Below are 18,561 nucleotides of genomic sequence, written 5' to 3'. Positions count from 1 at the left end.
CAATTCACTCTTCGAAATGTTTGTTCTCAAGTCAATTAAACTCAAAATAATGTGTAGAAAAAATCTGATCCTAGAAATCAATAGTTATTTTACTATTAGCATTGACACTATTGCAATAATGGATTACACTGTAGAGTTTAATATCTACTTGAATCACAAACGATATCTTTTGGCATTACAGATGGAAGTTATCTCGTGCTTTGTACTTCATAATTATTACTGTGGTAATATGGAAATCGGAATAATAAGTCAAGAATTATATACAGCGTATTAAAATAATGACACTCACTTTCACTATCCCAAATGTGGCTTAATGACTGAGCCCTAACAGTCCTCTGTTGGTTCTTGTTCAATCCTGACACATGCTTTCCAGTTGATAAATAAGTTACAATACGTTCGCATTTGTTTCTGAACTCTGTCATTCGCTGTGTTCGTCTTTCTGAGACGTCCATCGTGAGCAATAACACCCGGCGACAAGTTGTCGAATGACACATGTTGAAGAAGCATGGATGGGGACATTTCAGACTGGCCGGAAGTTTACAAAATGTTCGCGCCTGAGCAGATTATCAAGGAGAATTCTGAGACCGGGGGATTGTTCAGACTACCACACCAGTAACCCCTTTAGACTAAATTGTTCTTAGCGATAAGGTTTAAAATGAGATAGTTATGGGACATGCCCGTCATCATATTTTTCTAATATGGTTACTTATCTTGGGGAATACCCAAGAATAGTAACCATATTAGAAAAATATCTGTTGTATATAAACAATGAAAATAGACATATCTCAATCTGTTCAATATAAAACCTAACCTAAAATACCTGCCCTTACCCCCCCTAAGGAGGATCTGTGACCCCCTTATGCCCATACCTTGAACTAAATTCCTATTAGGTTAGGTCATCACTCTGGGTGGGCTTCCTTTGTGAAATGGGTTTTTTTAATCGTATCTAGTATTTCACTCATCCTTATATCCTGAAGAATATTGACTTCAAATAGCTGTTGACATCAAAATCATTCTTGTATGCTCTCCTGCTAGTGATATTCACCAGATCCTAAAATTGCAATTGTTATTGTTTGTGTGAGCTTTTCTGTTGGCATGAACTCGCCAATTCTTGAACCCACTGCTGTTTGCATGCACTCAACTGCTAGCGCACACTCTCCTATTCACATGTACTCATCTTCACGATCCTATCGTAGATATTCCTCATTGGCTGAGGGTAAACTGCCTAAGGATGGATCAGTGTACAGGTCATCCTAACGCTTTGTTACCCAAGGCTCAACCTGCTTTACCAGCCACACCTGCAGACATCACAACACGTTGATAGGCCGGTCACTTCACGGGTGTGGACTAATCAGCCTCTCCTCCAAGTGAAAGGCTTTTTGCAAAGCTCTGCACTGTAGATGTATGGATGGCTGCATAAATTTTCAATGGCAGTGTACCAGGCAAAGTGGCCCATCTTCTGTGATTGGTGTCATAAAAGGGGTGTTTCTTTGGTCAGAGCCACTACAGTATACAGCAGATAACCGAATTCTTGATCTACTTTTGCAGAGAGAAGCTCCTCTCAGTCTCAGCAGTGAAAGTGATATCAGGATGCCAGAAAAATCAATCAACCAGCGGTATAAGGCTATTACTCGGCCTACAGCCAGGTCTTTAGGCTGAAGGGCTTAGACCTTTCCTCTTTGTGAGAATTTTTGATGCTCATGAGGAGTTTTGAGCAGTCCTACCCTCCAAGAGAAATCAAAACATCCTAGTGGAACATGACCAGAGGTCTTTCAAGAAGGCTCCATATGAATACATGAGGCAAGCATTTGAGAAATATTTGATGCCTAACTGTCTTGTGGACTCGACACATCAGACCACAGCTCCAAAACTCTTTCACCACAGCACAGGCAGGTGTTAGATCTCCAGGAACACTGTCATCTGGCTTCAAGTGACGATAAGGTCGCGAATCAGAGCAGCAGGAGACCTAAAAAAGCCTGTGCGTGCACTCTCTTAGGAGTGGGAGTAACACTAGCCTGTAAGAAGAACCTGACAGTTGGGCAAATATTGAAGGCAGGAGTCTGGAAATGGCAGACAACCTTCACAGCTCACTACCTAAGGGAATGTACATATCCACAAGTTCTTTGATACATTTTCCGTAGGACCTGTGCTAGCTGTTCAGCATGTGTAGCATACCTAGCCCTCTTACAGGACTAGAAGTACATCTTTTAAGATAGTGGTTGTGGTATTAGTCTAGGATAAGAGTAAGAATGTCTGGCCTCTCTTCCTTTTTTCCATTCCCCTCCTGGATCGGACTTTAATGCAGGTTATCTACCGTACCGAGCAACTGTTCTATGTAAAGTAGTTTAGGAAAGAAATGTTCTCCCCATCTTTCTAACACAGTATATCCCAATGGGGATACAGTATAGGATTGTCCATGGCTGTCTGTCTACCTACATAAACCTAGCCTATCAGCCGAAAATCTTATCAGCCCAATAGGAAGTAGATTGGGGTCGACACTCTTGCACCTCTCTAGGTGCAAATGCTATATCCCAGGATTTTAGACCAGCCAGTTTGGTCATAGAAACTTCCTCTCTCTCGTAAGGTTAAGTCTCCTATTAAAGGATGAGGGTTTGTATTTGTTTAGGAGCCGATGGCAAATTTTTAAAATTTGTATTTTTCCTAATTATAGAAACCTGAGTCCTTTGAATTAAATTTCCTGCCTCATTTGTAGGTGAAGGTCAAAGTGGCTACTCGGGGAGCTGTCCGGTTGCAGGTCTTCCACCAGTAACTGCCAACACCTTGTTTTAAACTTTAACAGGCGAGTTGCCAGCTTCACTGAAATCATATGCCTATTAAAAGACTTAGGTTTGCATAGTTAGGAAAAATACAAATTATTTCTTTTTAAATTGGTGATTGTATAAAAGATCTTATTGTGTATTCAGTATAGCATATATATTTGATTTATTATCTTATTTTTATATGGAAGGAAAAATGTTTGAATGTGATTGGAATACAGAGTGCGAATTGAACTATTCCATTTCCATTGTTATAACTAGACCAAAAGGGAGTGATGGGTAATATGCTAGAGATAGCATACTTTGTGTACTAGAAAATTACGTTACATAAGTTAATTTTTTCAATATCATAAGCTGTGCTTATAGTGTATATACCATCCATGTAATTTGATAAGCTAATGATAAAAGAAGAAACAAATATTCAGGTTATCACATTTTGAGACCAAAACAACAATACAGTATACCTCTTAATGGACATAAAGTTTTGAACAGAATCCCCATACCTGCAGATTTTGAAGCAGGGTTAACTAAAGCTTGTAGAGCAACTGAATAAATGAAATTTACAACTGATTTGCAGGGATAAATAGTGGGAGAATGCCTTCATGTTTTAGGAAATATTAAAATTAATTTGCAACAAACAAAATTACTGAGAGACTGTACTTGAATTAGATAACAATATGATTGAAGCTCTTAAGGTAAATTTGCGACATTATCAGTTCATCATTACCTTTTTTTACCACTGAGCACTACCCATGAGTTTATTTAGTTAGGCTTGTGGAGGCCATTTCTTCCGGCTTTGCCAATTATATAATACAGCCCTCTGTTGTAAGTCTCCTTGACAGTTCTTACCGCTTATTTCTTGATATATTGTCTCCTCCAAATGTGATGCACTAAGTATTTTTCCCAACAGAATAGAGGCAAATGACACTATGTAATTCTTTCAAAACATGATTTAGAGGGATTTTGTAAAGAAAATGTAGGTTAATTTAGATGCTCCTTAATTAACAAAACCTTATTTTGCTTAGAGGTCATGCATCAATTGGTTGGTCTATTGCCAGGATTAAAAAAAATGAATAAGCCTACAGTACTTTTAATTGAGTAATGAAGTCCTCAAAGTGCTCCTCCTGCAGATATGTCTGTTTAGACTTGTATACTTTTATACCACTAGACAAATTGAGTATGATATTTTACCTGTAAATTGAAGGTATACAAGAAATATTTACCGTTTTCAATTTGAGCATCATTTTTTTTGCTTATAAATTGTAGGGTTAACAGTATTATTGGTGATTTTAACTACAATAATCTTGTTTAATTTCTCTTTTGAAACAGAGGCATGGCTAGTGGTAGCAGCCTCACCCAATGGCGAATACTTGCCGGCCTTCGTGATTACATTCAGAGAGTTACACCTGTATTAGGTGCTGCTGTTCCCAAAGAAGCTCCAAAAGTTTTTGAAACATCTGAATCATTTCAATCTCAGGTGGATCCTCTTAGCAGGTTACAATGTACAGGAAACCAAACTCAAAACTCAGGAACTGAAAATAAGGAAGTTGTGAATGTGGAAGGTTTGTAGAGTATTACTGTATACGAGTTCTTGGTATAAAATTTTTTGCGTAATGTATGGATAGATAATCTTGACATTTTTGTATATAGTGTTGGTTAATTAAATTTTGTATACTATAGTTTTCTTTTCTTTTTTTTCTTTTTTGAGAGGGTTTCATTGGAAATATTAAATATAGTAGTTTATGCTTGCTAGAATAAATAATCCAAGCCATCAGGAAAGGTAAATGCTCATTGGTCTGTACTTGGAAATTTTGCATCTGACAAATTACCAGGTACAGCACAGTGTACCTCGTTTATTCTGTAAAACCAGTTCTTTTTTGCATCTCAATTTTTTTATGGAACCTCGGTGGCTCCGCATTGTTTTCATTTGAATTTACTGGTACAGTATTCAGTGAAATTATATCCATGACATATAGTTCAAGTGTCATGTAAGTAATATCCTTTCTTATATTTTTTTTCAGACACTCCTACTGGGAACGTCACAGAAATACAGAGAGTTTTTGGTGCATTTAGTTCGTATATTCCCTTATATTTCTCACAAATACGTCTCCATTTTGCTAAGAATAATGAAATCCCCGTTGAAAAGAAGAGCATTCCCAAGTGGAAAGTACAAAAAGGCAGAGTTTCTAAGGTAATTATATTAAGTTTATGTATATATTTTTAATCGAGTTTATTGTTAAGATGCACAGCATGATTATTCAAAGGTTCTGTTGTCAAAAGGATCTAGTAAAAGATTTTGATGGTCATTTAAAAAAGGGAATTTATTGTTACGTTCAATTAAAATCTCATTTCCATTATTTTGTTCAGTATGCCGAAATGGTGTAGTTTTTAATATACTGTAATTACTTTTGAAAGGGTTTACATTCATAAGATTTCATATACTATACAGTATAGACATTGATTCATATATATTTAACAAGAATGTTAGAAATATGATACTATAATACTGCTTGTAAATTGTAATAAATGAAAATATTTTCTTTATGTTAATTTTCCCTTTTGTTGCTGTTTTCAGTCTAGTGTAGATGCTAGAACACGGTTCTTGGTTAAAGGTATTGGGGACCACCTAACTGAAGCCGGCAGGTTAAGAAAAATCGATTCTCTATGTAAACATCTACGGGACTATCCGCAGGCAAAAGGTGTAGCTGTAAAGGTAAATATTTTCTTAACCAATGCATTTTACCTGTAAAATACCTTTTTCGTGATTTTTTTTTCTTCAACATTACTTTAATGTTGCTGTAATTATAGCAATGATGGTACTTAATGAATGGTATTATGAAATGAAAATTTAATAATTGATGTGTTTAGTATGGTTTTATACAGTACAGTATTTGGTTATTTAAAATTGTGATAACATACTTTAAAGATTTGACATTCAACCTTTTGTATTTTTTTCAGCAAGGGGGCATATCGAAACTGCTAAAAATACTAGACAAAACTGAGGATCGGCATGTCGAGTATGAAGCACGAGAGGCGCTGGCCTTGTTAGGGTACACTCCACCTGTTTCTGGTCGTGGTATACGACTGCTTACGATAGACGGAGGTGGGGTAAGGTAAGCTGGTGTCCTTCATCATCATCATGAATGTTTTTATGTCTGCTTTACTTTAACTTTTATGAGATTTTTAGTGGTTAAGATTTCAAATACTTACTGTATAGTATTATTCAGTTTTATGATCTTTATGGATTATATTTTTTATTATGCAATAATTAAGACCTTTGGTAGAAGGGTTTGCTTCCCTGGCTTGGAAAAAAAAAGATGTAGAATGTAAATTATGGTTTTAATTACTATACAATAGGTATTTATAACAATGTCCTTAATAGAATTTTGTATTTCTAGTTATTGATATTTTCTAGTGGGGCACCGAATAAATTAAAGTATGAATTTAACAGGGAAAACCTTCACTCAAAGATAAGTTTTGCTTAGATTCTTGATCATAGCATCCCAGGTATGCCCATCCAAGGGCCGGTTCATATAGTAATTTCTTACTTTTTTATTCGTTTACCACCAGTCTACTGCATACTAGCTAAGATTGTGCAATTATTGTAATATTTTAGGAGCACATGAATATTTCAAACCATGAAGTGCTTATTAGGAAGTATCCTTTGTATTTATCAATTATCTCACAAGGTGTGCTTTTGTTAGATAACTTTGTTATCAGTCTAGGTATGAAGATTGTTGTGTTCTCTAAGATTTGAAATACAGTAGAGGTCAAGGGTAATGAATTCAGTCTTGACATTATTTCAAAGATTGTATGTCGACTATTGCTCTTACTACTGTTTATATATTTCAGGGGATTAGTAGCTATAGAAATACTTAGAAGAATAGAAGAAGAGTCAGGACAGCCAATTCACGAGCTTTTTGACTATATCTGTGGTGTGTCAACAGGGGCCATTCTTGCTGTTTTAATTGGTGAGTATAATATTTATTCTTATGTTAAATGTTATCTGAATTTCTTATTGGAGTAAAATCATTAAACCAGGTCATGTGGTTGTTAGATTTACGGTGATTCTATTTAAAGTTAGTTAGCTATACATTATTTTTTCTCACAAATATCGTAGTTTATACAACCAATACTGTAAGTATTTTTTCTCACAAATATCGTAGTTTATATCAATCAATACTGTAAGCTGCTTTATACTGGTTTCTTACCATAGGCTGATCATGCATATTTTAAGGTTATTGATTTAGGGATGTATTACCTTGTCTTTGTAAGCCAACTACCATGTTATGTGGTAAGTTTTTGTAATTTTGTGGTTTTGATTGAGCTATGGTGGATGTCATCATTAAAATGCATGCGATGATTTTCGTGTATTTAAATAATGTGCGAATGTGCAAGTGATACATGTACGGTAGTTGTAAATTTTGAGTATGTGGATATATTAAAGTTATCTCTTGAATTTCTTATCTTCGATAATTATATTCATGATTTCTCATGATAATTTTTTAATGGTTTCCCTATCTCCGAGACAATGTTAAATAACAAAAATATTATACTCCTTATTTCTAATGTACTGTAGAGCCCATTTGGACACTTCATGGAAAGAGTAAAAATAAAAACTAAATCGGTTGTAATAGATAACATACAGTAAATATTCAAACTGTATATAGTATACTTTATTGTTGATCTATTCCTTGTTGATTTTACTGGTGAACCATATCATGGTATTAGTGTCACTGTATGAAAAATTTCAAGGTGACTGACAACTTTTATATTCCCAGCAGGCATTGACCTAATCTTGTGATGTGCTATTACTTGATTATTGGAGGACTAAGATCCTGACTTTATTCATTTTATGACCTACTACAAAAGGCTGATCCTTAACTTGCTGATAGTCAGGGGTTTCCAGATTTGGTAAATCTCATCCGTATTGTAATATAGTCGTTCCCTGAAGTTTAGTGTCTCATATCAAATTATGAAGAAAGGACCCCAGTCTTTACATCATTATTGAGCATTTCTCTGAGAATCTAGTGACTAATATGCTAGTGAGAACATTAAACCCATTGATGATCAAGGTTTCTGAAAAATTTTCCATGTATATTTTCAATTTTAGCACCATTATGTGTAACCGTATAGGTCTATAGGGTAGCATTAAGACCATCAAGAATGAGTTTCAGAGTTTTTTATCTCTTATTTTACTTTACCAGTCAAGACTGTTGCCTGTAACTTGAAGACCTGAAACTTTGTGTTTATAGTCAGTTCCTTCCATTCTCCCAAATTCTGCCAATTGAGCAAATTTAGTTACTTCAGGCTCACACTTGACTGCAATTTTTAGTTCTCTGCTGTTGCGGAATACTTCTTGATGTCCATTCTGGGACTTAAGGCATTTAGTAAAAGCTCCATCAAGTGTTGTACTGTATAGGTACATGTGGGAGAACTTTCTCTTTCACTTTAGCAAAAATGCAGTGTAAAGCTTTAGAAACAAATCAGTCTGTTAGATTTGAAGTTTTTGTCATTTTCAAATTCTCAAAAATTGGATTATGAAAGAAATTCAATTTATTAAGTAAGAATAATTGTTAAAGATAAACCCTTCGAGCCGCACTTATGAAGTTGGATATTTTATTGGTCTCGTTAGACTACCTACAAATAAATTCCTTGTTAGAGAGGCATGTTGATAAAATTCATCCCTAGACAAAGATTATATTTTTATTTATACGAATACATCACTATACAGTACTGTTTTTAGTATTGTCATGATAGCTAGTTACAGAAATACATTACTGTAGTGTGAATAATCTATTACAAGGATTATATATGTTACTTTAATGCTCTTTTCATTTTGTGTATAGACAGTAGTTCATTTTTATTTTTCAATATTCTCAAAGTTCTTTTATATGTTGTATTCTTTCATGTGTTTCTTTTTATGGTTTTGAAAAAAGAATGAATATTAAGGATAATTTCATCCTTGTCCTCTTAGACAAGTGTGCTTATGATAAAGAATGTGTGAGAGTTCTTTGAATTAACCTCAGAAAGGTCCTTCAGAAATTATATAAAAACCAGAGTAGGAATAAGCCTCTATAAATCTAAATGTCTCTCATTAATGTGCTTGTGTTAGTGCAGTATGTAACAGTATACATAGTTTCATTTTTATTTTGCAACATTATATTGTGTTAGATATAGTATAGCAGTATAAGTTATATACAGATTATTAATAGTGTTTACTGTATACAATTTTTCATGTTACATTTTCTCACAGGTGCTCATCAACAATCAATAGATGAATGTGAAAAATTATATCGCAAGTTAAGCACACAGATATTTACACAGACAACGTTTCAAGGGGCCAAAGGGCTTTTTATGAAGAGTTCTTACTACGATTCTGATGTCTGGACAAGTATTCTCAAAGAAAATATGGGAGAAATATCTCTTATTGAGACTGCCAGGGAGGCTGAGGCCTGTAAGGTTAGTCTTATCATTGCGTATGTGCCAGATATTTTAAGATACCCCAAAAAGTTTTCTATTATATTGGATGGATAATGTACTGTAAAATTAATCTATATCTTAAGTAAATCTATAAAACTTAATATTTTGGTTGAAAATTTCATTATTTTCTGTAGATAATAGCTTTATAGTTATAGTAATAATTTGTATCCTAAGACCAAATAAGGATTAATTTCTATCATGCTACCTTATTTTGCAGTTTTGCCTAGTTGCAACCTCAGCCAACACAAACAAAGTACAAGCTTACCTATTTCGTAATTACAACCTTCCGTATCGAGTCTCCAGCCATTATCAGGGTTCGTCACAACCTCATTTATGGGAAGCGGTTAGAGCATCGGCTGCTGCACCGGGTTATTTTTCAGAATTCAAAATTGGGGATCTTATTTTTTTGGTAAGGAACAAAGTTTTTATTTGGTTTGATCACAAAAGACCTCTTATACCAAATATATTATTTGCAATAGATGGGAAGATTTATGGATTATATTTAATCTTTTATTATCTGAATTGTATGTGCTGCCCTTTCATATTTCCAAGTTGATCTTGTGTGTGCATAAACTTTAGGACATTTAACATTAGGATAAGCAAGGACAATCTCTATATGCAATAGGAAGTGTCAGATTTTGTTCCAATGCATTAAAGTTTTCTTTAATTTAAAGATTTTTGTACAATGTTGTGCCCTATATCATGTACAGTATACTCAATGTTCAAAATTAATTTGAATGCTGTATATAGATGGTAACACAGTTTCTGTATAAGGCAAACATTATAAAACAATTGATCGATATACATTTGATCACAGCCCCACTCGCAAGTGGTTTCCAGTGAGAGTGGGGCGGAGACAGGGATGTGTGATGTTGCCATGGTTGTTAAATTTGTTTGTTGATGCAGTTTGTGAAAGGTGAATGCTCAAGTGCTTAGTCAAAGAATGAAACTGATAGGTAAGTGTGATCATGAGTGGGAGGTAATCAGTTGTTATTTGCAGATGATACTGTACTGGTTGCGGACTCGGAGGAGAAGCTGGGTCGAATTGTGACAGAGATTGGAAGGGTATATGTGAGAAGTAAGTTGAGAGTTAATGTGGTTAAGAGTAATTTTATGAGATGTACGAAAAGTGTGGGTGGTGCTAGGTTGAATGTCATATTGAATGGAGATTTACTTGAGGAGGTAAATCAGTTCAAGTACTTGCAGTCTGTTGTTGCTGCAAATAATGGAGTGGAAGCAGATGTATGTCAGAGAGTGAATGAAATATGTAAAGTGGTGGGGGCAGTGAAGGGAGTGATAATGAATAGAGGGTTCGGAATGAATATAAAGAGAGTTCTGTATGAGAAAGTGATTTTACCAACTGTGATGTGTGGATCAGAGTTGTGGGGAATAAAAGTGACAGAGAGACAGAATTTAAATGTGTTCGAGGTGAAGAGTCTGAGGAGTATGGCTGGTTTAAAGGCCGCTCGTGAATGGCAGAGGCAAGGGACAGTGACATTGCCCTATCAAGGAGGACAATGCCCAAGAGAGTGACCATATATACATATGATCAGTGCCCAAGCCCCCTCTCCACCCAAGCTAGGAGCAATTAGGGGCAAGCAATGGCTGCTGATGACTCAGCAGATAGACCTGTAGGCTCCCTGAAACCCCATCCTTAGCTCAAAATGATGGTGAGGGTGTAGCTACCAAAGAAATAACGAGTTTGAGGGGGACTCAAACTTCAGTCTGGCGTTCACCAGTCAGGGACGTTACTACATCGGCCTTCACAACATTATCTTGGTTAGAAAGGCTTAGGAACAAAGTAGTGATGGTGAGAACGAATGTAAGAAATTAATTAGCAGCTAGTATTGATATGAATGTGTTGAGGTGGTGTGGCCATGTAGAGAGAATGTAAAATGGCTGTCTGTCGAAGAAGGAGATGAATACAAGAGTTGATTGGAGAAGTGCAAGAGGAATGCCAAGGTTTGGGTGGATAGATGGAGTGAAGAAAGCTCTAGGTGATAGGGGGATAGATGTGAGAGAGGTAGAAGAGCGTGCTAGAAATAGGATTATGACGCAATTCCCGTAGGCCCTGCTGCTTCCTCCAGTCACCTTGGTGACTGCTGAGATAGCAGCAGTTGGTGATTCAGCATATGAAGCTTCATTTCTTGTGGATGACCTGGGAGGGTGGGGTGTTGTACCCTAGCATACCAACCAAACTTGGCTGAATCCCTTGTCAGACTGGGAGGAGCGAATGAAGAAAAATTACTTTTTTTTTTTTATGTTGGATACCCCACAAAATTGGGGGAAGTGCCTTGGTAAATAGATAAACATTTCATCGCTTATCCATTATGCCATTTTCATACCCAGTTGTTTCTTAATTTTTGTGCTTATGAGTATAATACAGAACAAAAATATTATTATATATAAGAATATCACTTGAAATGATGCTAACATTACCAAATATGGTTGTTCTTGGGAAGTAAAAGTTTAATAACAGTGCTTAAAAATGTTACTTGCATATCATAATACCTGCCATGCAGAAGGGAGGCACCAGCAACATATAACAATTTGTTAGGATGTAGAAACCCAACACATTATCTAAAGTAGATTGCAAGAGAATAAAAAGGAGTGAAAAGGAATAAGGAAAAAATTATAATGCATAATTCAGACACCTTTTAATCAAGAATTAGTTTAGGGATACTGCATTTGCTTGACAGTTAACAGCCCTACAGTTGAAATAAACGAGGTATTGTAGGTGATTAAAAATTTGAATTTCCAGTTGATGGATGAGCTGCAGGTAGTTTTGTCAGTTAGACCCAAGAAAATCCACAAATGTGCTTATAAATGAGTGAATTTCATAGTTTTTTTTTTTTTTTTTTTTCAAATGAAAGTTGCAGTTACTTTATATGCAAATGAGGTAATTTTGATACAAGACTTTGTAGTGCTAAACAGTACAATACTCTGAGCATACTATAGTTAGAAAAGGAACTTTTGGATTGTGTTGGTTATAACCTAAAGACAAGGGCTGAGAATATGCTCATTGCCTTTTATTTGAAGGACTCTTTAGTGCATTAGTGCTCTCTCTCTCTCTCTCTGTCTTTTAGATAAAAGTTTATTGGTATAGTTTTGCTATAATGAGTTGATACTTGCTTATGGTTAGCATTTTGCCACATTTCCCTTCCATTCATTCTACTTTTAATCCAAGGTCGCTTGAGATAAAGGATTTGATAGCTCTAATCTCCAAGTATCAATCGTTTGTTGTGGAACTGTAATAACTATCAGTTATAATTATTGAAAAAAAAAAAAAATATATGAACATCAGGGTTCTTTCTATAAAATAAATAAAAATGTTGAAATAGGCAACCTATCCAGCTACTTATACTTATTCCAAGGTTATTAGATAGCCTATTTTTATGTGAATTTGAAAAAGCAGAGCTGTATTTAGGTAAAAGTTTTAAATGTAACCAAGTGCCACTAATTTGGAAATAGGGGTTTCTTTTGTGCACCTTTATGTGCCATCTTATTTGAATGAATTTTGTTTGTTCTCTCTCAGGATGGAGGCATATTTGTGAACAATCCTACTGCCATAGCACTACATGAAGCCAAGCAGTTATGGCCTGATGCAGATTTGCAGTGTGTACTTTCTGTTGGCACTGGGCGCCACGAACCAATTGCAATGATAAATGATTCTACTTTTAATTGGGCCACTCGAATTAGAACAGTGGTTAATAGTGCTACAGATACTGAAGGTATGTTCTTGTGTAGTTTGTTGATACTGTATTTATTTACAAATGCAAACCATTGTTTTACATACAGTATAAATCCATCACCCTTTCTACTTGAATAGTGGACTCCTGCTCCTCACTCATCCCTCGATACTTCAGTAGACCTAGTTGAGAGGATGGCACCACTCAAAGCAGGCAATGGAAGATGAAGAGTCCTTTTCACCATACCTCGTGTCATGCAGTCATGCCTGACCTCCCCCCCTCCCCTTCCTGGTGATCCACAGAGGGAAGAGTGCATGTAACTCCTTTGACTTTGCTTTGATCAGTGCTGGGGATTCTACCCCCTCCGTCATTGCCTTCACATGCCCTCTTTGGCTCTTGATTACATTCCTGGTTCTGTCCTTGGGAGAAAGCAGTTGTACTTGTGCAGAGGAACGAACATCCCGCTACACCCTCTACCCCGCCTGGGCATGAGGTTGTTCAGAGTTCAGCTGGCCCAAGGACACCAGACTTTCGACCAGTACTGACAGAGACAGACAATCCTGAGTCAGAATTTTCGTTTGTGAACGTCCTTGCATTCATCAGTGAGTGCATTGACAGGGGAAGGTGATCTTAGCACTACCTTCTTGGAGAACCTTGGTCATTGATTGGCACTTGGTTAGATCTAGTTGATTTGGCCTTGGATCAAGTTTACAATCAGATCTGTAGATCTGAAAACTCTTTAAGTCCAGTCAGTCAAATAGGATCCTGTCCCCACCCCTCTTGAGGGAGAAATGATTTTATGTACTAGAGCTTGCTGCCTCATCTCTTCTGCAGGGTGACCTGTCAGTGTGTGCATTGACAGGGGAACTCTACTTTTGAGAGACGAGGTATATCCTCCTCGGCCTCTTAATTGCTGGTCAGGGAATTTTCTTCCATGGCCTTCCTCCAAGCTGTTTCCTTGCTTAACCAGTGGTCAGTAGTAACAAACTGTGCAAAGTCGATGGGATTATCAACCCCAGAGTCTTTGGAGAAGTATAAGATTCTCATTCTGTCAGATGTGGAGGCAGTGACCCTTCTGATCCATGAGTCAGCAAACCAGTGGGCTAACTGTGTTTTGAAGAGAAGGGATGTCTTGGTTTCTCATTTCTCAAGACAAGTTAGCCCAGAGGTAGCTCTGTCGCTTTGAAATTCTTTGATGCAGCCAGCAACATATGTCCTTCCGAGGAGCCGTAAGCAGATAGTGGTGAATTGGAGAACTGGCTAAGCAGAACTCCCTGATCCAGCACACAATTTCCTTCAAGGCCACAGGCATTTCAAAGGGAACTGCAGCCAAATATGTGGGATCTGGTCAAGGAGGGGCTCCAAGTCTGCTCCTAGACCATGATCAGGTGGGCCGCAACATCTTCCCGAAAAGAGCCTGTGTATGCATAGTCTTACCCTCCCCGGGAGCTTAAAATGCCGGGAGTGGGACATGATCTTTTCCTCAAGGCTCATACACATACGCTGTATGAGGGACATTAGACAAAGATCTGAGTTTCAAGACTGTTTTTTTTTGCTAGCCTTAGCATCAGCAAAGAGAGTAGGTGAGTTGCATGATCTTTCTTATTTAGTCTCCCATCCTGAGCGGTGGAACGATGTCTCCTTTAGTTTTGTGCCGGACTTTGTGGCCAAAACACAGAACTTGTCAGTGCACAACCCCAGGTTTTGAGACCTTCTCCATCCCCTTTGTACATAAAGTGTCAGGTGTTAATAGAGAGGAGATGCTTTTGTGTTCTGTGAGGGCTCAGAGTAGTATCTGAAGAGAACTCTACACCTCAGGCTTGAACGTCATCAACGCTCATTAGCAATGGGAGGACCAAGGAATAAGTGTCAAGAAACACAATCTCTTTCTTACTTCTTAAGGCATTCCATACAGCAAACACCTTGATTGTTAAGAGAGTCAAGGTACCAGCTAGTACAAGACCTCATGAAGTCAGGGGTATAGCCTTCACCTTAGCCCTCAAGAGAAACTTGCCAGTTAACTAGGTGTTGAAGGCTGGGGTTTGGAAGCACCAAACCACCTTCATGGCTTTTTATCTATGGAACTATACCCACCAGTCACTTGGCACCTTTGTGCTTGGTCCTGTGGTGGCTGCTTTAGTAGTTATGTAGCCAACCCACCTCCCACATGGGAACATGGGACAGGAAGCATCTTGTCAATGGTAATAAGTAGATATAAGTTGGGAGTGAATGATGGAATGACTGGCTATGCATTTTTTCTGTCATGCCTTTGGGACAAAAGAGTTGAAACATTACATGCTGGTAAGTTCGCTCCTGAGCTCCATTCTTTAATCCTAGAGAAATATCTCCCCAGTCCTCCTTAACGATGGGGTGAATGGTGGAATATATACCAACCCATTGATTGTCATACACCAGACATATTATTCTGACAGACTTTCTCCTTCAGGTGAAGGGTTTCTTCAGTTGACCATATATAATTCAACCTGGATAGGCCAGGCCCTATCAGTCTTATCATCCCTATGAGAGACAGATAGAAGGTTGCATGTCATCTCCTTTGCTCCCACACAGGACCAGGTAAACTGACAATCCCAGGGAAAAAAAAAAACGTTTTCTAGGGATACTTTTAACCTACCAAGCAGTGAGTGTCCTTATTTAAGGGACGAAGGTTTGTATTTCACGAAGGAATAAACTGCAGAGTTTTAAGGTAATTTACCTAAAGGGTTTTTTTACAAATGAGAATTGAAGTTGAAAAGGTTAAACAGTTAAGGTAATGGGGTTCAAAGGGAATGTACAAAAGGTTGCCGAACCCTTTAGCATTGTTCCTAGTGTACCACATGAGGCACATTTTAAGTAGGACTCTCTGTTAATTGTATCAAAACTACTCATTGCTCATGAATCATTATAGAGTGTCTTTCTTGAAGTTTGGGTTATCAAGCATGTCAAGCCATAGCTCAAAAATAGCAATGAGTTGTGTGTCATCATAAAGTGTCACTTATTTAAAGAAACTTGGAGAGGGATAAGAATTATCACTTCTATTTTTATTTACACAGTACTTTAGGGAAGTAAAATACTAGTGGATAACTTAATGCTTGAGATATACGAATGTATGCAAGGAAGAATTTGTATAAATTGTGAGTTGTATTTTGCTTTTTTACACGATTCATTAATAAGAAATTACCTTTTAAATCTCCCTTGTATGTTCTATACAACATTCTTTTGATTCATGAGTACAGTAAACAAATGTTAAAGAAACTATTCTAATAGGCTTTTTAAACAATATACTTTTATTTTTGTTGTAATATTTTAGATTAATTACTGGATGTACATTTATTTTTTAATAAAATTCTGTTATCCCGGGCTTAATATTTATTTTTTTGTCTTGCAGGTGTTCACACAACCTTGCATGACCTGTTACCAGGGAATGTGTATTTCCGTTTCAATCCATATCTCAGTGATGAGATTGGACTTGATGAGATAGGAGAAGATCGATTATCAATGATGATGGAAGACACAAATCTATACCTCCGCAAGAATGAACTCAAGATTCAAGAAGCTGTTCGTGCATTAACTAAAACAAAAAATCCTTTGGATAAGGCAAAAGATTGGGTTGATTATAAACGTCAAATATGGACTGTGATCTAGTTACGTACTGTAGTTTTGTCTTTGCAGTTTTGTAATGTTTTTATAATAGAGTTGAACAGAGAGAAACCTATAGAAGGTTTGTTACTTATTTCTAGCAGAGATATTGTGCATTTTTAGAGATTTGTAAGATATGCCACTGCTTTGCTGGGTTGGAAATCTCTTAGAGGGACAGTACTTTATGCTATATATAATTAAAATAGGAACAATCTGATGATATATATATATATATATATATATATATATATATATATAATTGTAATCTGATTGTTATGAAATCTAGCCTTGAGTTCTGTATATATGTATAACAACAATGACATGTCTGTCATTATCAGATCTGGATAAGATCTGGATTTGCATTTACAATGGCAAAACATATTTCCGTTACAAATGTGTTGTGTAGCCTACCTAAGACTTAAGTTATACATATGTTTGCTAGTTTCCCTTGAAAGTATGCGATGATGATGATGATAAATATTTTTTTATTTTTAACATTGCTACTTTACCAATTTGGTAATTTCTGAAATGACTATACATTACAGTATATTCATTATCGGTTAGTTTAATCTAACAAAAAACGCTTTTTAGTTGTATGAAACCAGTGACTCAATTGATCATTAAATTAAGAATAAATCTGTGATGTATTTTTGTTATTTTATAACAAATTTATTTTAAATGAGAATGAATAAATGGTTGTGAAATCCACAAAAGACAATACTGTAACTGCTTGATTATTCATTGTCAGTGAAGGTTTTTTTATCTGGGAAGGTTTTATGTAAAGTTACTTATTTTCAAAATATTGACATTAATACTTAAATATTAAATTTAATTAATATTGAAATTTCGTGGTACCCATGTTTACTTTTTATTTATTTGCATGTTCAGTTGGGTTTGAATCCAGTTTTTATACTGTCATAATTGGGTGACACCTTGTGAAATTGATATTGAATTTGATGAATAAATGTTATTTATTAAACTAAGTCTCAAGTATGGTAGCTTTAAATTCCAGAGATCCTTGTAAGTAGTGTAGTGACCTACTTAAATCTAAAAAGCTATGGTTTAAAAGTTCTTGCCAACACTCTCCTCCCTCACCCTGCTCAATTTTGTATGTGCTGTGCATTAATACACATTAAGTTGTAGCAGAATTTTATTGACGTGGATTTTGTCAAGAAAAAGGACGTAAGATTACCTTAGTTATTTAACTTTAGACTGCATTCCATTACATAAATGAAATCGGGCTTATTTTTACTTGAAGGTTCTTTGAATATGTGATATGTTGTGATTTAGATTCATTGCTGTGCTTACCTTTATTCATATATTTTTTTTATTCCATTGATGGAAATTTTTAAAATCTTTAAAGATACGAAAGAATACTTTTAGAGCTTTTGTTGTTATCGTTTTTGGAAATTTATTTGTAAATTTCTCTGGGTGTTAGTGCATGAAAGTTAGTTTATATTGCGCAACAAACTGCCAATGTACTTCTAGTCAAAAAGAGATATGTTATATATATGTAAAGTATAACAAAAATATATTGTAACATTTGTTTTTTATTATTTATTTACCAGCCTTTTATAAAGAATATATATGACCTTTAAACATATGATGAGTTTTGATGGGAATGCAGTCAAGTAGTCACCCCCACCTGGCCTGCTAGACGCTCTTCACTTCTTGTCTTCAGCTGCAGTGAGTACATATATACAGTTGCACTCTAATCAGAGGCTTAGATAATTTTTCTTTGTAAAAAACTGAATGGTGGCTTTTGCTGTTTGTGAATACGGATGTGTAGCAAGAGATTCGTACTTGCCTGTAAATGGTGGACACCAAAGCTTACCATAAATCCATATTCACTTTGCATTTTGTAGGGTCCATGATTGTTCACAATTTTCCTCGTGTGCTATCTTTAGGGCAAGACATCCTGTGCAATGGCAGACGTATACTTTGAAAAGGAAGAGAGCTAGGCCTTCTCCAGCATC

At 36.1% G+C, this 18,561-nt stretch overlaps 1 protein-coding gene across 1 annotated transcript in view; it reads left to right on the top strand.

The window, feature by feature from the left end:
• Positions 1-18,133, top strand: part of LOC137642483 (calcium-independent phospholipase A2-gamma-like) — a 19,631-nt gene extending 1,498 nt beyond the window's left edge. Inside the window, exons 2-10 of the mRNA XM_068375072.1 lie at positions 4,107-4,339; positions 4,799-4,968; positions 5,353-5,490; positions 5,736-5,890; positions 6,630-6,748; positions 9,034-9,239; positions 9,478-9,669; positions 12,796-12,991; positions 16,335-18,133. Of these exons, the coding sequence (XP_068231173.1) occupies positions 4,111-4,339; positions 4,799-4,968; positions 5,353-5,490; positions 5,736-5,890; positions 6,630-6,748; positions 9,034-9,239; positions 9,478-9,669; positions 12,796-12,991; positions 16,335-16,591 (1,662 nt within the window). The 5' untranslated portion in view covers positions 4,107-4,110 and the 3' untranslated portion in view covers positions 16,592-18,133. The remainder of the gene's footprint in view (positions 1-4,106; positions 4,340-4,798; positions 4,969-5,352; positions 5,491-5,735; positions 5,891-6,629; positions 6,749-9,033; positions 9,240-9,477; positions 9,670-12,795; positions 12,992-16,334) is intronic.
• The last annotated feature ends 428 nt before the right edge of the window (positions 18,134-18,561 follow it).

The sequence above is a fragment of the Palaemon carinicauda genome, chromosome 6 (genome assembly GCF_036898095.1).
Source record: "Palaemon carinicauda isolate YSFRI2023 chromosome 6, ASM3689809v2, whole genome shotgun sequence".
NCBI classification, from domain to species: domain Eukaryota; kingdom Metazoa; phylum Arthropoda; class Malacostraca; order Decapoda; family Palaemonidae; genus Palaemon; species Palaemon carinicauda.
This window is presented reverse-complemented; position numbering and strand designations above follow the sequence as displayed.